Consider the following 24,410-nt stretch of genomic DNA (forward strand, 5'->3'; position numbering starts at 1 on the left):
AAACCCAAGCGAGAAGGAACTCTTGCTTTGTTTTTTAGGGCCTCGCATGTTTCCACCTTTGTCAGAGCACACTTTTGTCTTTCTTTTTAGTGGAAAATATTGGAGTTTTCCTTTCCTAACAGTTTTCTGCCTTACAAAGGTTCCAGCTGTCATAGGTTTTACTGTACATCTAGGTAGGCATATAATATTTCTCAGAGGAGTCAAAAGAAAATGTCAAGAAGTGATTCCCTTTGGGTCAGGGTTTAGGGGTGTCATGGATTGAATTGTGTTCTCCTCAAAATATGTGTCAACTTGGTTGGGCCATGATTTTCAGTGGTTTGGCAGCTTTCTAATGAGGCAATTTAGTAATTATGTAATGATGTAACCATCCCCCATTATGTGATCTGATGTAATTATTCTCCATTTGTAATATGTTGTAAAGTCTGACCTCTATGTATGAAGGAGGCCAGATTACGTTATGTTTATGAGAATTCAGCTGTGTTTGTTTTGTTAATGAGGTCAGACTGGGGTGGGATAACACTGCTCCCATGTACAGAGACATTCCCTGGGTGTGGCTTGAATTACTCATCTTACAGGATACAAGAACAAGTCAGCAAAGAGAGAAAGGGACCTCAGTACCATGCAAGAAAGAAGAATCAGGAGCAGATCATAGCCTTTGGACTCAGGTTCCTTGCTGAGAACCTTCTAGGCCCAAGGGGAAGACTGATGCTAAGACACCTGGAGCTCACCAAGGAACACCAGGCCCACATACACTGAAAGGAGATAAGGACCTTTCCCCAGAGCCAATAAAAATGAAAAGCCTTCTCCTAGACCTGGTGCCTATTAAACTGTGAGAATAAATTTGTTTGTTAAAGTCATTCACTTGTGGTATTTCTGTTATTACAGCACTAGGTAATTAAGACATGGGGGAAATTCTTAAATAACATTTTATATTTTAGAATAGCTTTAGATTTGTAGAAAAAAACTAAAAAGAGAATTCCCATATTCAGTATCCTCTATTATTAGCATCTTATGTTAGTATGGAATGGCACTGTGGGTTAATGTGCTGGACTGTAAAGTTGGTTTAAATCACAAGGTCAGTAGTTCAAGCTGACCAGCTGCTCTTGAGAAACCATATACAGGGTCGCTATGCATCATAATCAACTTGATGGTACTTAATAACAACATTAGTATGGCACCTATGCTAGTTGATGAATCAGTTTTGATACATTATTAATAATTAAAGCTAATTCAAATTAGTTTATACCCAATACTTTTTATTATTCTAGGATCCTATTCACAACACATTATTTAGTCATCATGTGTCCTTAGAGTCCTCTTGGTTGTGACAGTTTCTTGTTTTAGAGGACCTTGACAGTTTTGAGTACTGGTCAAATATATTGTAGGATAATCCTCTACTGGAATATGTTTGATATTTTTCTCATAATTACTGTTTGGGGCAGGAAAACCACAGAAGTAAAATGGTACATTTTACCACTTCTTATCAAGGGTATTAATAGCATAAACATGATTTATTTCACAATATTGTAAAGACTTGTTTTTTACTATGTACCAATTTTTTCACTGGAATTAAAAAACAACAACAAAATATGTATACATATAAGCTATTCAAATAATTTTTTGAATAAGTTTTCATCTTCCACATGTGAAAATACAAGAATCGATTTTCAACAGCACCTCCTGGTTGGCTGTTTGGATGACTGCTTTTCCCCAGATAAGCCATCCTTCCCCTTTAAAAGCAAAAGTACAATCTGTGTATCAGCTTCATGAAGCTAAACCACTCACTGAAGAATCAATCATCCACATTCTGCCCCCACACAAAACAGGGAAACTGACTTTTCAAGGAAAAGATTTGTAACTAAATAATCTAGAAATCAATAAACTCCTCAGTTAAGACATCTTTCCTACTTCAAAGAACATCAAGCTACTCAGCAGTCAATAAGGTTAAATCCTCTACTTTTTTTTCCCCCCAGGAGTCCATTAAATTAATAAAATAAAAAAGATTACTTTTTTTAAAAAAAGTTTTTATTACAAATTATGTGGGTTTACATGGGAGAACATCAGTTTTACATTCATCCTAGCATACTGAATTTCACTGCAATGATTACAATTCCCACCATGCATCAACAACCAAAGGGTACACCCCACAGGCTTACCCGCCCCCCAACACAGCTCCTCTCCCTCCCTGAGTCCAGTGTCCCCAGCCACTCCAACTGTGCACATCATTGTCTCTGTCTCCATCCCTGGAGTCACTGATTCTCTGGGTAGGGTCCTGCTCTCCCCACTTCTCACTTGATGGTCCCAGGGACCTCTGCTCCTGGACTGCAAAATCGTCACTCTCCTCGTTTTGTTACAAAACATCTACCTTTACATTCCGACCCTCACACTCAGGCCTGATAGCAATTATTCGCTATTTTACCGTACAAGTCTTATCCCCATCTCCTTTCATTAGCCCCGTTCTAACAGGTTGGAAATCATTCAGTGGCGATTCTACCTTCCCCCGTCCCATCTGAAACTAGGCTCCCTCTTGAAAGCTTATAAACCAGTCACTTCTTGGCTTTGTAGGGCTTCTCCCACTCCAATTTGGGTACCCAATGTCTAAGTTGCCCATCTCTGTCAACCCTGTGTACCAAGGGGATGGAAGTGATTCTCGCTGTAAAGATTTGTTCCCTTTTTTAAGCTACTTCATACATAAGTATCAAATTGTGTGGGTTACTCTTTTTTTTTCCCTCTTCTAGTTGAGTTCTGATCATCCAGCCATTGAAACCCAGTCAACTGGATACTCTCTGCAAGTATGGATGGGTGTTCTTGTTATCTCCCCTCACTTCATATAAGCTGGACATTTCGCACTCCGCTCTAGTCTTCTGTGGCCATGTCACTGCCTCTAGGCCCAGAAGTCCCCGGGTCTTGCCATACTGCTGGCCAACCAGGTCTCCACCGGGTTCACAGCAGACTATTGGAATGTTGTGTTTTCACTATCATTTGTTTCTAGGAACCTTCTGAATTCATGTTTGATTTCTTCTACTACCCAGTCGTTTTTCAGCAGGGTGTTATTCACTTTCCATGTCTTCGATTTCCTAGGTCTTCTTATTGCGGTCTGTGTATGCCCTAGTTTTATAGCATTGTGGTGTGAAAAGATGCTTAGTACTATTCTGATGTTTGTAAATTTATAAAGCCTTGCTTTGTGATCTAACACCTGGTCAATTCTGGAGAATGTTCCATATGCACAGGTAAAGAACGTATATTGTGCTGTTGTTGGGGTGAATGCTCTGTACACATCTATGAGATCAAATGTTTCATTGTGCTGTTTAGTTCCTCTGCGGTTTTGTCGCGTTTCTTTCTGGTTGTTTTATCCCTTTTCGAAAGTGGCGTATTAAAATCTCCCAATATATTTCTTTCTTCAATTCTAGTAGGGTTTGCTTCATATACCTTGGTACTCTTTCATTGGGAGCATACATATTTATTATGGTTATGTCTTCTTGCTCAATTGACTCTTCAATCATGCGGTAGTGCCCTTCTTTGTCTCGTATGCTGGTTTTGTCTTAAAAGTTCACTTTATCAGAGATTAGTATTGCCACTCCTGCTTGTTTACTATTGCAGTTAACTTGGTATATTTTTTTTCCATCCTTTAACTTTTAGTCTGTTTTTGTCTCTGTGTGTAAGGTGTGTCTCTTGCAGGCAGCATATTGAAGGGTCTTGTCTTCTTATCCATTCTGCCACTCTCTGTCTTGTCACTGGTGCATTTAATCCATTGACATTCAGTGTAATTATCAATAGGTATGAATTAATTGCTGTCATTATGTTAATTTTTGTGGTGCTGTTTGTTCTTTTGTTCTGCATGCCTTCTGCTGAGTTCATGTTTTTTGTGCTATTTCTTGTCAGTTTCTACTTAGCTTTCATGTTTCCTTCTTCTGATTGGATCTTCATTTTCATGGTAAGTTGTTAAGTATTAACTTTCCATGGAGTTTCCCTAGAGTCTAATAATTTTCCCCCCATTTAAGACAATCTGTTGTATCCTGTAATCTACCTGACCTCCTCATCACTTGGATCTCTGTTCCTATGCTTTTCCATTCTTTGACACTATTAATATTTTGATCCTTGGTTAGCCTCACAGGTCCTCTGAATTCATTGCTATAATTTTGTTCTGTTCTGAACTCGCTATCTCTCAAATGAGTTCCAGGTGATGTTGCCATGACAGTCAATCTTTAGTTGTTGTCTGTTCTTGCTGGTTTTCATTCCAAAGAACTCCCGTTAGGATGTTTTGAAGCACTGGATTGGCTTTAACAAAATTTCTTAGCTTCTATTTATCCTGGAATGTTCTGATTGCACCATCCTATTTGATTGACAGTTTTGCTGGATAGACGATTCTTGGTTGGCAGTTTTTTTCTTTTTGGGTTTTATATATGTCTCCCCATTGCCTTCTTGCCTGCAATGTTTCTGCTCAGAAGTCAGAGTGTAATCTGATTTGCTTGGCTTTGTAGGTGACACTTCTCTTTTTCCTGGTTGCTTTTAGGATTCTCTCCTTGTCTTTGATTTTGGAGAGCTTGATTGCGTTATGTCCTGCTGATTTTCTTTGGGGTCTTATCCCTGGAGTTCGTTCAGCTTCTTGAATGTTTATCTCTCATCCTTCAAGATGTTAGGGAAATTTTCTTCCAGTAGTTCAACTATCTCCTCTGTGGACTTCTGTGATTCTTCCTGTTCCAGGATGCCAATCATTCTTAAGTTATTCCTCTTCATGTTATTCAGCATGAATCTTAGGCTCTCCTCAGATTTTTTAAATCCTTTTTTCTGCTTTCACTTCTATCTTAGCAGTATCGAGAGATTCGTCTTCCAGCTCACTGGTTCTGGATTCCATCTCTTCAATCTGTATTGTCCTTTTCTGATATTTTATTATTAATTATCTGAACCTCCTTTTGCAGGTTTTGAATCGTTTCCAATGCTATATCTATCTTGTTTGATTGCTCCTGTAGCACTTTCCTGACTTCTTCCTTATTTTCACCCACCCCTTTTTGGAGCATTTGAGTTTGTTTCCATATCATTCTTCTGAATTTCTTCTCAGGAAGGTCTAAAACCTGCTCTTCTTCTACTGGAAATACTCTGTCTGCCTCTAGCTCATTTGTCTCAGTTACTTTTTTCCGTTTTTGGACATGTTTTGAAATCTTTCGTTGCGTTTTCCTAGACATTTTCAGCAGTTAGGTGGATTTTTAATGCTTAAATGGATGTATGTTGCTATATCTTAAGCTTGCTGACTGTCTCTTGGTGGATATGATATGGAGACAGGCTTCCCTTTTCGTGTATAATGTCTAGCACCTGGTATTGGCTCCTGTTCCAATGGTGCAATATTATGGGGTATGATTGTAGCTTGGTTATATAGCCACAATTGCTGTCTCCTCTTGGGTAACGTAGGGAGAAAAAGCTCCCTCCCCCAGGAAAAAAGTGTGATCAAAAGGACCAAAACCAGAAGCGATATAAAAGCAAAGAAAAAAATCCCACCACTCCAAAACAAAAATAAAACCGTAGCTGTCTGACCAGTGGCAGGAGTAAAGGGTCCTGCCCATGTCAGCTTTAGGGCTGGGTCCCAGAGTCAGAAGTCATAAGCAGTCACCAAAGGGTCGGTACAAATTACCAATGGGGATCCTCCTCTCTGTGCCATGGGAAAACTGTGGGCTCAATGCTGGGCCTTTTTAGGTGTGCGCACCTACCCACCTGCAGGTGGCCAGGCTGGGCAGAGAGGACATGACAGGGAAGAGGAGGGAAAAATGTGTAGAATTCTCCCACTCCTCTTTTTTCAAACGTTGCTGTGCAGGTTTTACCATGTCAGTTTGGCTGTGGCCCCGCCCGCTGAAGGAAGTCCAGGCGGGAGTGCTCAGCAGGCAGTCCCGAGGCCTGATAGATTTTGGAATCGCAGTATTTTCCTTTATACAGTGATTTTTCCACAAGTGGGTGTGGGAAACTGACGCCCTGCACTTTATACTAGATCTCGAGCGCTGGAGCTGCTCCGTGAAAGCACCTTCTCTGGATTTTTGTCACCTCTCCCATGGAGCTTGTCCTACCTTACTCTGCTTGTCCCACCTCCAAAAAAGCTCACTGGCAGCATAGTGGTTTCGAATCAGGCTGCAAACCGCAAGGTCAGCAGTTCAAAAACTACCAGCTGTTCCACGGGAGAAAGATGAGGCTTTCTGCTCCCGTAAAGATTTACAGCCTCGGAAACCCTGCACAGGGTCACTATGAATCAGAACCGACTCCACAGCACAACCATCAACCACCACTTTTTAAGTAGGAAAAACACAGTGACTTGTTTGTTACAGCTTAATGCCATTTCTCACATACAACTGTTGCCCCAAAGTCACACATTACTTTTATAATTAAGAAAAATACTATAGCTACACTTGACTTTCTCTTAGTATAGAACACATGTTTCCATCCGCAACATTTTTATTACTCATCAATAGGCACAGCTAATGGAACACTTGGGAAAAAAAACAAGAAAAGCAATGAATCAAAACAAAAGCCAGGAAATACACCAACTTAGATATCTTGATTGGAAAAGTGGAGAGTCAGCGAAAGAAAAAGAGGAAGACATCTCTCCAGCCCCCCAAATAAGATGGGACTGGCATAGTAGCAGCAGCAATAACAGCTGTGAGGATGGTGCAAAATCAGGCAGTTTAGTTTTCTTGTGGATAGGGGTGCTGAGCTAGAAACGACTCAACAGCATGTAACAGCAACCGACATCTTAAACCAGCTTAAAATACCCAAAATTTCTGTTAGAGTGAACGTCTTCGTAAAGGGAGAAATAATTGTTGTTAAATGCTGTCAAGTCATAGAAAGTCTTTAATCCTAGTCAAAGTCTCTGACGTTCATAAATTCAAGGGGAACAATACAGAGATGATTGAAAATTATATGGCCTGATATGGCAAATGTACCTGAAGTGACAACTGGAATTTAAAGACAGGAGAAGCAGAAACATCTACTAAAAAAATATCCTTCTCTACTTCCAGTAAAGTAACTTTCTCCTAAGCCCATTAAAGTCTCCTGTGCGTCTCTGAGCTAAGGGAGAAGTAGTTCTCATCATTGCCTGCATGTTAGAATCACTCTGGGAAGCCTTTAAAAGCCCCAACCCTCAGGCCTCAGCCCAGACCAATTAAATGAATCTCTGGAGGTGGACCCAGGCATTGCTGTGGTTTTTTGTTGTGGTTGTTTTTTGTTTTTATGCTTCCCATGTGATTCCAATGTGAAGCAAAGAGGGAGTGCCTCTGATTTCAAGTGAGATGTTGTTGTTGTTAAAAGCCTTCGAGTCGGTTCCGACCCATAGCGACCCTGTATAGGATTTCCGAGGCTGTAAATCTTTACGGGAGCAGAAAGCCTCATCTTTCTCCCATGGAGTGGCTGGTAGTCTTGAACTGCTGACCTTAAGGTTCGCAGCCCGATTCGTAACCACTATGCTACCAGAGCTCCTTTAAAGAGAAAGAGTATCTCTTTTCCAACAGCATAGGAAACTGTGCTAACAGACAACTTTAATCACTACTACCCAGGTCCTTGTCCCCAAATCCACCCATCCCCTGCTTCAAACAAAGAAATAACAACTAAATTCAGGGGCAGGGGTAATAATCACATAGCTGAACATGAAATTAAGGAAAATCCTCAAGGCTCAGAAATTAGAAGAACACACACACACAAAAAAACAGTTAACAGTAAGAAATTAAACAGACACACTACTCCATGGCACTGTGTTAGCTGAAGGATGGGAGCCAGAATTGAGACTTCTTCATAAAGCCACCAGTAAGATACACCTACCCAAACCAAGCTAGTATAACTATTAAAATAAGAGCATCAATAAATGCCATTATATGTCTATTGTTGCTGTTACTATGCACCCTTGAGTCGGTTCCGACTCATAATGACCCTGTATAGGGTTTTCAAAGAGTGGCTGTAGAGTTTGAACCATCAATGTTGTTTATGGTTCAAACCGACCTTGCAGTCCATTGTTTTATCCCACAACACCACACCATAACTCCACATGCCCATTATTATTGTTGTTAAGTACCATCGAGTCAGTTCCAACACACAGCGACCCTGTGTAGGGTTTCCAAGGAGTGACTGGTAAGCTTGAACCTCAGACCTTGCAGTTCAAGCCGACCTTGCTGTACAGTGAATTAACCCACAGAGCCACACCAGGACTTCACACCAGGACATCAGGATTTACTGATTACTTGAATGTAATTAAGAGAATGTCCAGGTGCAGCACATGTGGTCTCTAATAAGTCTAACAGAGTGCAAGGCCTCTTGGCAGTGGTGGTGGGAACCGAGAAAGGCTCAAGAAGACAGAACTTTTTCTCAATTGCCAGAGGGATTGAGCATTGTAAATCTGCCTAAATAATCTCATGAAATTTTACTTGGCAAATTTTACTGTCTATGAACCACCACCGTCAGCCACCGTTACAGGAGAAGTATGATTAAAATGCCAAATCAGAGTACCTTTGGCACTCTGACTTGCCAACTAAAAGGACATTATCTATACACTAAAATCTCTGGGCGTAAAATCTCTGGGCGTAATTTCAGATTAATAAATAGCCTTAAGAATCACCTACTTAGCCCTAATTCTTCAGCAAGTAGATAAACAAACAAAAGCATAGAAAAGTAAAGGATCAGAGATCAGACAACTACTAAGATGCAAAACTGAGACTTCAGTAAGTTATAAGAAAAGAGACTAAAAATGTAAGGAACCATTCCCCCCATGAAAAACAAAAGAAAGAAAAAATCCCATAGAAACTACCAAAAAAAAACCACACCTTGATTAGGTTACTGCAAAGATACCAGCATTAAAAACAAACAAACAAACAACTCAATATATAATACAGGTCAAATAAGCCATCTATATTAGAATTTCACTGTAGAAAAAAATAATTCTACTTGTCTAAAATTTCCAAACAGCAAAAGTTTTACAAAGAAAAAAGAACTCTCCAAGGAACAATCTATCAGTAACACTACAGGTATACTATTCACACAGTAAGATTTTCTTTCTTTCTCTTTTTAAAAATACTCATCAGTTGTTTTCATACACAGTTAAAATAATGTGTGATCTTTATACATAAGGAATATGGGCAAAGAGTAAAAATTTGAGAGTAGAAGACCAGCACTGTCAAGAAAAAAAAAGGATCTGAAACCAGAAGAGCCTAGTCTTCTACATGGTCATAAACCTCCGGTTACATACTCTGATAGCAATACTTAAGGTAATTCAGCTCTGATTCCATTTTCATTAGGCAAGCTTCTGAAGAGAGGAGAAAAACTGTGCTAAAGCCTGCTAATTGTCCCCAACACGTCTATCTTTCTTCCATAATGAAAACAGACACAGTTCAAACCCACCAGTTGCTCCTTAGTAATCCTATACAGGGTTGATATGAGCCGGAACCGACTTGACAGCACTTTCCTATAACAACTTTCATGCTACAAAGCCAAAGTCAGAGCCAACTGAAAAAACCTGGCTCTCAAAACCTGGAATATTTACTAGCTGGTTCTTAGAGACAGTTTGTTATAATATAGATTATAACAAGTAGCAATGACTGATACTTGCGTGCACAGCACTATTCCAAATGCATTAATTACATTACCTCATTTAATATTCACAACTACTTTGTGAAATATTGTCATTCTTATTTTACAGCTGAGAAAACCAAAGCAAAAATGTGAAGTAACTTGCCAACAGTGTCCCAACTAGTAAGTGACGCCCAAGCTAGTAAACTGACAGAGATGGGATCTTAACCATTAAAGAAAAAATAAAAATTCTTAAGGAAGATGTTCATGACAATATTAGAAACAACATAAGGTTTCTGGATAGCTGTTGCATATGTCACATAACAACCTGTAACATTACATAATAATGATCGCAACTCAGGAACAAAATTGTTGTTGTTAAGTGCCGTCGTGTCTGTTCTGACCCATAGCAACAGGGTTTCTGAGGCTGTAAATATTCACGGGAGCAGATAGCCTCATCTTTCTCCCACAGAGCAGCTGGTAGTTTCGAACTGCTGACCTTATGGTTCGCAGCCCGATTTGTAACCACTGCCCTACCAAAGTTCCAGGAACAAAATAGATTTAAACAAAACGGTGGTGCTATTCCAAGTCTAGAGACCATTTCTGGTGCCAAACAAGATGGCAGATGTTCCTTTATCCCTGGTCTCCCCTTTAAATACAACTAGAATGGCCAGATAGTTGAACAATCATAAAAGGACACGGAAAAGAGAAAGGGAAAGTGACTAGGCACCTCAGTACTTGAAGAATAACATGGCAGTAAATTCCTTGGAATTTCCTTTTAATCTCATCTATCCCAGACTAAGCACTAAAGTTGTATAACCTAGAACTATCAACAGGTGTAAACAAACAAACAAACAAAAAGCCTTTGAAAGCCTGCTTTCTCTGGCCAACAGAACACGAAAGGGGCAGCTTAGCAGAGCAGAGACCTAGCAAGAAGCCCATTCCTATACTCCCTACCTGGAGTTGCAGGTAGGCCCACTATGCCCAAAACAGCAACACCAATAAACAGCAAATACAGAACTCCATCCTTCACCACACTCCTAGTACAGTAGGTAAGCCCATGCTACCTACTCCAGCATACCCAGCCTCTTCATCCAGCAGCAAAAGGCAGCCCAGGACTGTTACTTGCATCCCCACACACAATATTGGAAGAGATTAAATGGGAGCCCCACTGGTAGCAGAAAGCTCACAGGGTGAGTCTGGAAAAGCACTCCTCACTTCACAGGCCCAGCACCTCTCTCCTTCCATACAGCAGCACCGGGTCTAGGGACACACACTCAATGTTCACATGTGGTACCAGCAGGTATTTAGTGGGAGGCCAGCAGCACCAGATGAACAAAGTAATCTAGAATAACACTACAAGGGTTCCAGTAGTCAAATTTTCATTGGAACCACAGTCTATAAGAGTAAGACTGGACCTATACTCCAAACCTACATAGGGCATCTGCCTGAACAGGTTGTTGTGTTATTTGCCAACAAGTTGGTTCTGACTCTATACATGACAGAATGAAACAGTGTCCAGTTCTCAATCTTCACAATTGTTACCATGTTTGAGTCCATCATTACTGCAACTGTGTCAATCTATCTTATTGAAGGTCTTCCTCTTTTTCTCTGACTCTTCAATTTTTTAAGCATGATGCCCTTCTCCAGAAACTGGTCCCGGCTAACAATATGTCCAAAATCCGAAAGATGGAAGTCTCATCATCCTCGCTTCTAAGGAGCATTCAAGCTATTCTTCTTCCAAGACAGCGTTGTTGGTCTCTGAAATCTCTGGTACTTTCAATACACTGTTCCAAGATCATAATACAAATGACTCTATCCTTCTCCAGTCTTCTTATTTCCTTTCCAAGTTTTCATAAACATATGAGGCAACTGGGTCAGGTACATCTTAGTCCTCCAAGTGAAATCTTAGCTCTTTAACATCTGCTAAGTATATGATTTAAAATAGGATCAAGGCTTTCCTTATAAGAAAGGACCTTCCACAGAGCCTTCTGAGTGACTATAGCCCTAATTACACACTGATTTTGGACTTCTAGTTTCCAGAACTGTGGTGGTGGGTGGTTATGTGCTGTGGAGTTGGTTCCGACTCATAGCAACCCTGTACAGGGTTTCCGACGCGGTACATTTTCATGGAAACAGAAACCCTCATCTTTCTCCCGCAGAACAGCTGGTAGTTTCGAACTGCTGACCCTGAGGTTAGCCGCCCAATTCATAACCACTACGCTACCAGAGCTCTAAAACTTGTAAAACAATACATTTCTATTGTTCTAAGCCACATACACACACAAAAAGTCTCCCAAAATAAAACAAAACATAAATTTCCAGGATATAATTTCTAAAAATAACATATCAAAAACCTGGATAAACTTGAATTAAAAAAAAAAAAACTTAACTGATGTCAACAATGAATCAAAATTTGGAATTATTTCACAGAAAAATTTAAAGCAATCTTAAAAATGTTTCACTATGCAATTACAAACAAAACAAACAAACAAACAAATAAACAACATTCTTATCAATGGAGAAAAGATTGAAGTTGTCAAGGACTTCATTCTTCTTGGATCAACTATCAACACTCGCGGAAGTAGCAGTCAAGAGATCAGACGATGTATTGCACTGGGCAAATCTGCTGCACAGGAACTTTTTAAAGTATTGAAGAGTAGAGATGTCAGCTTGAGGACTAGGGTGCGCCTGACCCAGGCCATTGTGTTTTCAATAGCCTCATATGGATGCGAAAGCCGGACAGTGAATAAGGAGGATCGTAGAAGAATTGATGCCTTTGAGTTGTGGTGTTGGAGGAGAATACTGAAAGTGCCATGGACTGCCAAAAGAACCAATAGATCTGTTTTGGAAGAAGTGCAGCCAGAGTGCTCCTTAGAGGCCAGGATGGCTAAACTTCGTCTCTCCTACTTTGGACATATTGTCCGGACGAAACAATCGCTGGAGAAGGATATCATGCTGGGTAGGGTGGAGGGTCAGAGAAAAAGAGGAAGACCCCCAACGAGATGGATCAGCCAGGTGGCATCATTGATGGACTCAAGTGTGGCAGCGGTAGTGAGGTTGGCCCAGGATCGAACATTGTTTCGTTCTGCTGTGCATAGGGTCGCTATGAGTCGGTTCCGACTCGATGGCACCTGACAACAACATGCAATTACAAATTTTCAAAACAAATGAACAATCAAAAATGTCAGCAAAAAAATTATAGTAAAACTAAAACTGAAAAGAAATCTCTGGGTGGGTTCTATAGTAAAACAGAGACAAGACAGCACAGAATCTGTGCACATGAGACCACATCAATAGGATTTACTTAATCTGAACTAAAGACAAGGAACAGACTAGGGAAGAAAAAAAAAAAATGAATAAATTGAGCCTCAGTAGCTCTGGGTGCAAAGCCTAACAATGAAAAAAATCCAACTTCCACATCATCAGAGTTTCAGGAGGAGAAGAAAAGAAGGTGGGGTTGGAAAAGTACTCAAAAGAAATAATGGATGAAAACTCTCCAAATTTGGTGAAAGACAAACACCTACAAATTCAAGGAGCTTAGCAAGTTCCAAGTAAGATAAACCCACATAAATTCACATTTAACTTCTGAAAACCAAAAGACAAAGTAAAAAAATCTTGACAATAACCATTAAAAAAAAAAAAAAAATTCATTAGCTATAAAGGAACACCAATTCAAATGACAATAGATTACTCATCTGAAATCATAGAGGTCAGAAGCAGGCAGCACATCTTTCAATTGCTAACAGAAAAGAACTGTCAACCATGAATTGTATATCCAACGAAAATATCCTTCAGGAATTAAGGTATATTAAAAAGACATTTTCAGATGAAGGAAAACACAGTCCGGGGACTGAACACTTAGACAACACATTCTCATCCGTACTCAGGGATTGAATAAATGTGGACAGCCAGCGATGCTTAAATGAAGAACAAAGTTCACAGCTCTAAAAATATCCTCTTTGCTGTAGACAAAATTATATATGCAGTATTATTTTAAATATTGTTTTTAAATACATGAAAGAACTTAGAAAACAATATTCAAAGTACTATCCGTGATTATCTTCTGGTACGAAATTACGGATTTCCCAACCCCCCCACCCCCATTTTTGTATGTTCCAATTTGAAAGTTGTTGTTGTTGTTGTTATGTGTTGTGGAGTCGGTTCCAACTCATAGCGACCCTGTACAGGGTTTCCGAGGCTATAAATCTTTACGGGAGCAGAAAGCCTCATCTTTCTCCCTGGAACAGCTGGTAGTTTCAAACCGCTGACCCTGAGGCTCGCAACCCGATTCGTAACCACTACGCTACCAGAGCTCCTTAATTTGAAAGTAGTACATACTTATTATTTTTTGAATGCTTATTAATAAAATGAAACTAACTAGAATGTAATGCAACTTGTGATACAAACAGCCATTAATCAGAGAGCATGATTGTGCAAAACAATGGGGCCTGGGCACAATGGCAAGATATACACAATGACCACTGCACTTTTCTTGTCATTTACATACCTGTGAATCTGTCCATTTTTATGCAGGTATTCCAAGCCTTCTAGAACTTCTTTGAGTATTGTAGCAATGGTAGGTTCATCGAGGACTCCACTTTTGTGTTCCCCCTTTGCCACAATGTACTTAATAATATCCAGAACAGATCCTAAAGCAGAAGACAGTTTTCCATAAATGTTTACATCATTCAATATAAGTCAGAGTCATTTTAGAGTCAAAATACATGTAAACTTTTTCATAAACTTAACTGTACAGGAAAGAACCGGGGAAAGCACACAGGAAGTGCAGAAACTTAAAATTAACAGCTTATTTTTTATTTCAATCTAAAACAAAAAAAAAAGCACTTTGTTAATATCCAAACAATACTGTTAATATCAGCATCTTATTTAGGCTGCTCACAATGGGTAGGAACCGACTCGACGGCATTTAACAACAAATGAGAATTTGGAAGACATGCTAGAGGATTTTTAACTACCTCTTAAGTGTCCAGGTAAATCATGCTCATCAACAACACTCTACCACACGATATCACAAAGCAACATTAGGGTAGAGTATGCAATGCTGTGTGGATAAAAACTTACTGGGAAGAAATACTTGGAAAGTAAAGACTGTGTCTGTATATAAGGTAACTTAAAGGTTAAAATTATTTTTCAAGTTAATAAAAACTTTAGAAATAAAACAAGCAAAGAAAAAGAAATAATAGAAGTTGTGATAGATAGAGTAATAAATATTTTCGCAACTGCTATACAGCCCCATTTTTCCTAGAATATAAAACAATGTTCCTCCTGATAGCATAGATTACGAACGAGGCTGCTAACTGCAAGGTCAGCAGTTTGAATCTACCAAGGCTGCTAATTGCAAGATCAGTCTCAAAAGCCCTATATAAGGTTGCTATGAGTGAGAACAGACTTGACATCACACAACCACCAAAGATGGGAAAATAGGACATCTGCATATTAATTAAAATCCCAAGAATGCTAACTACCAAAACTGATGATTACAATAAAGCTTACTAGGGATTCCTACGATTTCTGGCAGTACAATGGCCCATAGATTAGAGGAGAAAAACAAAACCACCTCCAATAACAGAAATTGTGCCAAGAAGTATGGCAGAGTGCGGAGCGAGACAGCAAAAGCTGTCACCCAACAACAAATCTAGAAGTAAACAAGGAAAAAATTGAAGGAAATCAGTGGTCTTATATCAGTCAAAGGATCAGAGCATCAGTGTTACCACTGAAGCAAGATATTATCGTTGTTATGTGTCGCCAAGTTGGTACCAACTCATAGCTATCCTGTATAGGTTTTCCGAAGAGCGGCTGGTGACCTTAGGGTTAGAAGTCCAGCGCATATTCTACAACACCAGGTGACAACAGACAAACAGTAACAAGCAGTGGAGTTCTAACTATCCGTACCCCATCACCCTCTCCAGCTCAGCATGACTTATTTTGTGGCACTCTCAGGCAAGTGATCTCTGTTGAAGCAAATCAGACAGCATCTCCAGGCAGGAAGCCTAGCAATGAAAGGCTAGTGGGTGGCCCGTTTAAGAAAAGAGGCAAGTAGTGAAATAGCAATGGTTGGCACTCCTAGGCACAAACTCTGGTGGTGACTCTGCAATAGCTGTTGCTTCCCGGTGGGCAGTCTGCTACTAGAGCTATACAGCTGGCACTCTTGAGCAGGAAATCTTGTGTTTTATCTGTGACAGCTACCAAACCCAGACTGGAAGTCTAAAGTCACCACTCCACAGCCAGCACCCCCATATGGAGAATCTGGTGATAAATTTGTAACAGTTGCCACTCCCAGGTGGCAAGTCTAGGAGCGGAGTTGCAGAGCTGGCGATCCTAGGTGGAAGGTCTCTTGGTAACTCTGCAACACCTGTCATTTTTCAGTGGCGAGTCTAATGGTAAGCTACACAACTGCCATTCCCAGGGAGTAGTACATGAATCTATCACAGCTGATGCTCCCAGGTAGGAAATCTGCTGTTGGAGTGGCATATCATGCCCCACAGTGAACAGAACTGTGGTGAATTTGTGACAGCTGGTATCCCAGATGAAGAATCCAGTGGTAAATCAATGGCAGCCCAGGTTGCCAGATGATGAGTTGTGCTACAGTGGCACAGCCAGTGCTACTAATCAAGAATCCTAACAGGGAAGCAGCCAATCAATTGCTCTAAGGCAGATTTTGGTGCCACAATAGTTTAGCCAGCACTCACATTCAAGTAACTTAGTGGTATGTAACAGAGACAGCCACCGGTCCCAAGCAGGGAGCCCAAGCAGCGAAGCAGCTACAGCAGGTACACCCAAGGCAGAGAATCTGGTGTTGGAATGGAGAACAATGTAAAGGAGTAACAATGCTATGAAGAGCAAACCCTAGAAAAGTAGAATCAGATTTCCAGAGTTAACACATAAAATGGTTAAATGTCCCAGTTCCAAAAAGATATATTAAGAGGCATATTATATGAGACAATGGTTCATGTAAGAGACTAAAATAAAGTGATAGAAACTGTTTCTAAAGAAAGACAGTGAAGTTACTAGAAAAGGATTATGAAACAATAGTGATAAGTATGCTGAAAGAGATTAAGAAATATGAACTAAGGACTGAAGAAAATGATGCAAAATCAATATAAGAATTCTAATAATGAGATGTTAGGTGCCATTGAGCAACAATTTCAACTCTTATTATATCAGCCCTATGCACAACAGAACAAAACACTGCCTGGTCCTGAACCATCCTCACAACTGTCACGTTTGAGACCACTGTTACAGCCACTGTGTCAATCCATCTTGTGGAGGTTCTTCCCGTTTTTCGCTGATCCTCTCCTTTGCCAAGCATGATATCCTTTTCCAGGAACTAGTCCCTCCTGAGAACATGTGCAAAGTATCTGAGATGAAGTCTCAACATCCTCACTTCCAAGGAGCATTTTGGATCCACTTTTCAATTCTTTACCAACCCTGTAAGTCAAATGCATCGATTCTTCTTTACTCTTCCTTATTCATTGCTCAACTTTCACATGCATTATCAGGTGATTCAAGATACTATGATTTGGGTCAGGTGCACCTTAGTCCCTACACTGACATCTTTGCTCTTTAATACTTAAAGATCTTTTGCAGATTTGCCTAAATGTCTAAATTTCTTGATTGCTTCCATGAACCTTGATTGTGGATCCCAGCAAAATGAAATCTTTGACAACTTCAACCTTCTCTCCATTTATCGTTATGTTATTTATTGATTTATTTAGTTGTAAGGATTTTTATTTTCTTTACATTGAGATGCAATTCATACTAAAGGCTGTCATCTTTGATCTTCATCAATACTTTAAGCCATCACTTCCAGCAAGCAAAGTTGTATCGTCTGCATACTGCAGACTATTACTGAATCTTCTTCCAATCCTGGTGTCACACTCTTCTTTGTATAGTCCAGCTTCTCAGATTACCTGCTCAGCATACAGATTATTAAGTATGATTTTAAACCATTCAGTATCAGTTTGTTCTGTTCAAATGATCTATGTACAAGTTCCTCAAGACCATGATTAAATTCTGAATTCTCATTTCTTTAAAATGTCATCCATAATTTGTAATGATCCATACAACTGAATGCTTTTGCATAGTCAATAGAACAAAAAGTAAACATCTTTCAGGTGTTCACTATTCAGTCGAGGTCCATCTAACAACAGCAATTATATCCCTCATTGCACGTCCTCTTCTGAATCTGGCTTGAATTTCTGGAAGCTCCCTGTCGATATACTGCTGTAACCATTTCTGAGTTATCTTCAGCAAGACTGTATTTGCATGTGATATTAATGATACTGTCGATGATTTTAGTATTCTGCTGAGTGACCTTTCCTTGGAATGGGTGCTAAGGATCTCCTTCAACCTGTTGCCCAGGTAGCTGTCTTCCAAGTTTCATGGCACATACAAGTGAATGCGTCTAAAGCTGCCATCAGTTTAGTGAAAGATTTCTATTTGTATCCTGTCCGTTTCTGTCCACTAATGTTCCCCAATGCCTTCAGTGCAGCTCGGAGTTCTTCCTTCAACACCATGGGTTCTTAATCATATGGTACACCTCTTGAAATGGTTCAATATTGACTCATTCTTTCTGATACAGTGACCCTGTGAATCTCTTCCATTTTCTTTTGATCATTCTTATGACATTAAATAGTTTGCCCAAAGGATCCTTCAGTATTTCAAGTCAAGGCATGGATTTTTCCTTCAGTTTTTTTTCAGCTTGAGAAATACTGAGAATGCTATTCCCTTTTGGTTTTCTAACTCCAGGTCTCGGCATTTGACTTTATTACTTGAATATGTCCTTGAGAGCTGTCCTTTGAAATTTTGTTTAGTTCTTTTACTTCCTCATTCCTTTCAGTCATTTTAGCTTTACTCTCAAGAGCAAGTTTCAGAGTCTCTTCTGACATCCACTTTTGTCTTTTTTTTCTTTTCTTGTGTTTTTAATGGCCTTTTGCTTTCTTCATGTATGATGTTTTTGAATTCATCCCACAAGTCCTCTGATAGTCATTAGTGCACAATGGTCAAATCTGTTCTTGAGATGGTCTCTAAATTCAGGTAGGATATATTCATATTTTTGGCTCTTGTGGATTTTATTCACAATCTGTACTTGCATATGAGCAATTAATGATCTGTTCTAGAGTCAGCTCCTAGCCTTGTTTTGCTTAATGACACTGAGCTTTTCCAGCTTCTTTTTCCACAGATGCAGCAGATCTGATTTATGTGTGTTCCATCTGGTGAGGTCTACATGTATCATCATGGTTTTTGTTATTGAACATGACCTTGGTGACAGAAGCAACACTGGAGATTATATGATAGAATTTCACAAGGCCAATGACTTAAAAACAGGAAGAACCAGTCACTGGAGAAGGACATTATGCTTGGTAAAATGGAGGGCCAGTGATAAAGAAGCAGACCCCAACGAGATGGATTGGCACAATGGCAGCAAGCAATGGGCTCAAGAATAACAATTGTGAGGACGTCAAATGACCAGGCAGTGTTTCATTCTATTGTCAGAGAGTCACCATGAGTCAGAGCCAACTCAATGGAACCTAACAAACGTTACTGAAAAAGGTATTTGTGATTAATAAGTCATTTGTCTTGCAAATGTCTACCATGTTACATGTTATTTCCAGCATTGTTTCTCTCACTATGGCCATGTTTTCCAAATACCACTCACTACTCTTTTCCCCCCCAACGTTTGCATTCCAATCAACAGTAATTATCAATCCATCTTGATCCCATGTTTTGTCAATTTCACACTGAAGAAGTTGGCAGAATTCTTCAATTTCTTCACAAGAAAAATAGAAATCATGAAAACCAGACAGAAATGCTGGAGCTGAAAAGTTTGGAAACAGAAATGAAAAATTCACCAATGAGGCTCAACAGATTTGAATCGGCAGAAGAAAACAAACTTAAAGACGTGGCAATTGGTATTGCTGACTCTGAAAAACAATAAAGACAAATATTGTATGATCCCACTGTAGGATCAGCCCTGGACTGCGAACCACCAAGGTTGACGGTTCAAACCCACCAGCTGCTCCTCGGAAACCCTACCTGTATAGAGTTGCTATGAATTGGAACTGACTTGATGGCACTTAACACAATAGAGAGCAAAATTTATTAATGGCTACCAGAGGCAATTATTTTTGTTAAGTGCTGCCGAGTTGGTTCCGACCCATAGTGACGCTGTATAAGGTTTCCGAGGAATGGCTGGTTGAGCGTGAACCAGCGACATTGCGGTTCTAATCAACTTAGCAGTCTACTGCATTAATTCACATTACCACACCAGGACTACAGCACAGGCAGTAAGGAAGGGGGAAAAGGGCATCATTGCTTAGGGAACTGAACTTCTATTAATGGACATAAAATAACTTGGAAACTAACAGTGGTGATGACTGTACAACATGATGGATGTAATCATTATCATTGAACACATAAAAAAATTATTAAATGATAATTTAGACTGAATTGAAGAAACCCAGTACTCATTTCTTGTCACAATACCTCAATGATGAAGTTGTTGTTGTTAAGCGCCATCGAGTAAGTTCCGACCCATAGCGACCTTGAACAGGGTTTCCAAGGCTGTAAATCTTTATGGGAGCAGAAAGCCTCATCTTTCTCCCACGGAGTAGCTGGTAGTTTTGAACTGCTAACCTGGCGGTTCGCAGCCCTATTCGTCACCACTACGCTACCAGAGCTCCTTCAGTGATGAAAACTACATTCAAACAACCACTTATAGGCTTGTTTTGTTTTGTTGGGGGGGAGGGCAGGGGATACAGGCTTCTTTTGAACACCAGCCCAGGTAGATAACGTTTATTTCACATACTCTACATGGAGGGTTTAATATATATTTATTTTGGCTCTCACTAGAAATCCACTTGATAAAATGATAAAAAGAGAATAAATCTTAAAGGAAAATTAAAAAAAGGAAAGAAGAAAGCACAAGAGAAGTCAACAATCTTCTGGAAGAAGAGAAAGCAACTGCCTCAGAGTAATGGGAAGCTGTGGTGCCTATATAAGGGAACTTCAAAAAAGCTCGTGGAAAATCCCATTATTTTTGATTTCCATTTTCCCATAAATTTTTGAAGCTCATATGTAAAGGAAGTATGACAATCTGTAAACCGTGGATATGCACCGAGAGCTCCCGATTAATTCAGAATCACAGACGCTAAGTACCACTTAAGAAAAAATACTGAGACTAAAAGGCGGCTAACTGTCTGAAAGTCTATATAGGATTAAGATTCCCAGATCCCTCCTCCTCCTCTAGTAGCCAGTCACTATCACGTCACAGTTCCAGGAAGAGAGAGGTGGGTTACTCTCTGACGACAATAAATCAGAGCTACAGGCTCCAGACAGCTTTTCCTAACACAAAATCCCACTAGGTTCTTTCCCCTTCTCCACTGCTGGGATCCAGAGCTGCCTAAGGGAGTTCTGTTCTGCTTAATCATTTACAAATTAATCCTCAAAGCAAAATGATTACACCAATGAGTCACAGTTTTCATTTCTTCTGAGAAATTCAGACCACATCAGTACTGCTTAAAAAGAAAGCAAAATTTATATACACACAGATCAAGTTACGTGTTTGTAACTTTTTAAAACAGCTAAAATAGGAATGCAAAGGGAGAAATTCCTACTAGGAATTAAAAATTAACTCAATTTATTCATTCAGCAATTAATGAAGCCTTATCATATGCAAAATCTAGGGTTGAGTGCCACAGAATATGCAGACATATATGGCACAATTGCTGGCTTTAAGGAAGCTTCCACTCTGGTGGATTAAAGAAAAGGAGCAATAGATATCTCTTGTTAGTTGCCATCTAATCAATTCTGATTCATAATGGACCCATGTGTGCAGAATGGAACTGCTCCATAGGGTTTCCAAAGCTTTCAGCAGACCACCAGGCTTGCCTTCCAAGCTGCCTCTCAGGGGGTTCAAACCACCAATCTTGTGGGTTGTAGATGAGCATGGAACCACTTGCACTACCCAGGGACTTTCACAAAGACCACATTAAAAATTAAGTCCGTATTTTTTAAGTGCTTGAGGAAGTGACCAGTGTCATGAGTTCCTTTTCAAAATCTTTGAAGATTTTTTATCTGGTAGCATAGTGGTTACGAATCAGGCTGCTAGCCGCAAGGTCAGCAGTTCGAAACTACCAGCGGTTCCGCAAAAGAAAGATGAGGCCATCTGCTCCCGTAAAGATTTACAGCCTTGGAAACTCTGTGTTGGGTCGCTATCAGTTGGAACCAACTCCACGGCACACAACAACAACAATAATCAATAAGGAAGCTAAAGCATTGTACACCCCTAGTCATCCCCATTGTACATCCAAAACATTGTGAACAAGGCTTATTTTAAAAATCCTCTCTTTCCATGACATAGCAGTTTCTTTTCAATTTCAGTCCCCCCACAAAATACGATTTTTACAAGAGGCGCTATCAGTATGCCACTAAGACCTTTGTCCTGAACTGACAAATATTAATCTTTTTCCATGTCATTTTCTTTGCATTTTACAGCATCTAACTCAACTATAATATATGCAATTGTCCCTCTTCAAGTACCAAAATTGTATAGACTAAAATATATCAACTAAGGGAGTCCTGGTGTGGCGCTATGGGTTAATGCGTCAGATTGCAAAGCCATTTGAACTGCAAGTTCGGTGGTTCAAGCTCATCAGCTGCTCCTTGGAAACCCTATACAGGGTTGCTATGGGTCAGAATCGACTCGATGGCACTCAACAACAACAAGGGAAGGTAAGAAAAAGAGAATAGATTACTAGATAACTCAGATTAATACCTAAAATAGAAATACTGAGGGAGGTCTACAATAGTGCGTGCAGTATTATGTCCTTGCATACTCTGGAACAAATATTCTACAGGGGTAATCACTTCACATACTTTAACATGTACAGAAATGACTTCTCAAGAGAGTTCAAAGTGAAGGTTCTCAGCCCTGCAGATTCAGGGAATCTGAAGTAGGACCTACAAAGTGCATCTTAAACCCATTTAAAACTCTGAAAATCCAAAGCTAGTCACTATTAATATGACATTTTTATTCGGGTCTTACTTAGACTAAGAAGTCCACACACTTTTTCTTTCTCGAAAAAAACAAAGCTTGGGGCACTTTTTAAACAACAAAATAATTCACTGTATAAAACAATAAATTTAAATTAAATTTCTGCATTTGTACACGTCATCCTTCTAAATCTTGCAGGTACTTTTCTCTTTTCAGAAGCTTCCTTATTTTCCTTTTTGAAAATTGGACATACTTTAGATTAACTGTGGAAATAGCTATATAGATCAAAAGTATTTCCAATTTATTAGATTAACTTCCTATACCATTAAATCTCAGGATTTTAAGTAACAAAAGATAAGAATGTTACAGTTATAAAGAAGCATTACAAAACTATAATAATATTGACACAACCAAATTAGTTTTAGAGTCCTAGTGTGGTGCTGAGGGTTAACACACTGGACTGTAAAGTTGGTTTGAACCGCAGCTCACCAATAACTACTCAGAAACCGTATACAGGGTAGCTATGGGTTGGAACCAACTTGACTGCACTTAACAAATTCATTTTAACTATGATGCCAACAGGTTGTACGGTTTATGTCAATTCCCATTTTGAAATTTAATCAGCTTAAGAGCTCTGGTAGCATAGTGGTTACGAATCGGGCTGTGAACCGCAAGGTCAGCAGTTCGAAACTATCAGCTGTTCCACTGGAGAAAGATGAGGCTTTCTGCTCCTGTAAAGATTTGCAGCCTCGGAAACCCTGTACAGGGTCGATATGAGTCAGAACTGACTCCACGGCACATAACAACAACAACAATATTGGTAAATAAATTATTTCACTTTATGTATTTTGAACGAAAAGTTGATGCAAAAGAAAGCATTTTTTATATATTTCAGTTAACTTTGGCTATTTATATATTTTTTTCAAGCGAGCCCCTGCTCACCGTCTGTCTTTCTCTATTCCAAGATACACCATATTCCTCCATCCTAACATCAGATCTTCTTCTGCACAGCATTCCCTCCATCTGGATCACTCCTTCCATCCTTCCACTGATACTGCCTACACCCTCATTTCAACTGGCTAAGTCTCAGATGGGCATCCTCACCTTGAGGTATGCCTTTCTTACTCCTATCTCATCCATTCTTCCTAAAAAGGTTAAGCTGTCCTCTTACTTCCTCCTATAACCCCAGATGCTTCTTCATACTGCACTACAAAGTTCACTGTTTAATCATTCTCTAACTTACTATTTTAAAAAACTTTTAATAATTCTATATTTAACTAAAACTTTTTCCTACTCAATATAAAGTCCATGAGAATAAGCATTTGATAAATGTCATTGTAATTGAGCTATAAATTCTGACAGTTTCCTACGTTAAAAATTTTTTTAAAGTTGTCCTTAGTCCTACCTTTTTAAGTTACTGAACACTACGTAATGCTTAAATATTTATTTACTTTACAACAATAATAGTATGATTTCATCATCCTTAAGAATGATACTATTTTCAAACTTTAAATATAATGATTATGTTGACTCATAAAATATAAGTAATTATAAAAATAATTATGCATAGAACATGCCTAAAAATTATCCTGAGTGCTAAGCTAGAAAAACTGTTGCAGAAAATCTAAGACCAGGAGGGATGACTAGTAACCTGTAAAAGCTGCCCCACCCAGCTAGATATCCTGCTCCTTCTGTGACTGTAATATATACTCACATAAAGATGAACAGGGATTCTTAAAAAAAAAAGTATACAACAAAAAGAGTCATTCTGTTTAGGAGTAGCAGCAAGGCTGGGCTGTCATACAGGTATGGATGAAAAAATTAAGCAATTTATTTCTATTAATCAGAGAACTTTTTCACA

General features: G+C 39.3%; 1 protein-coding gene across 1 annotated transcript in view; it reads right to left on the reverse strand.

Annotated features, from left to right (window-relative positions):
• Positions 1-24,410, reverse strand: part of OXSR1 (oxidative stress responsive 1) — a 138,155-nt gene that overhangs the window by 68,726 nt on the left and 45,019 nt on the right. Inside the window, exon 4 of the mRNA XM_006869147.1 lies at positions 14,042-14,183. Within this exon, the coding sequence (XP_006869209.1) occupies positions 14,042-14,183 (142 nt within the window). The remainder of the gene's footprint in view (positions 1-14,041; positions 14,184-24,410) is intronic.

Source organism: Chrysochloris asiatica, unplaced genomic scaffold (assembly GCF_000296735.1).
Source record: "Chrysochloris asiatica unplaced genomic scaffold, ChrAsi1.0 scaffold00127, whole genome shotgun sequence".
NCBI lineage: Eukaryota > Metazoa > Chordata > Mammalia > Afrosoricida > Chrysochloridae > Chrysochloris > Chrysochloris asiatica.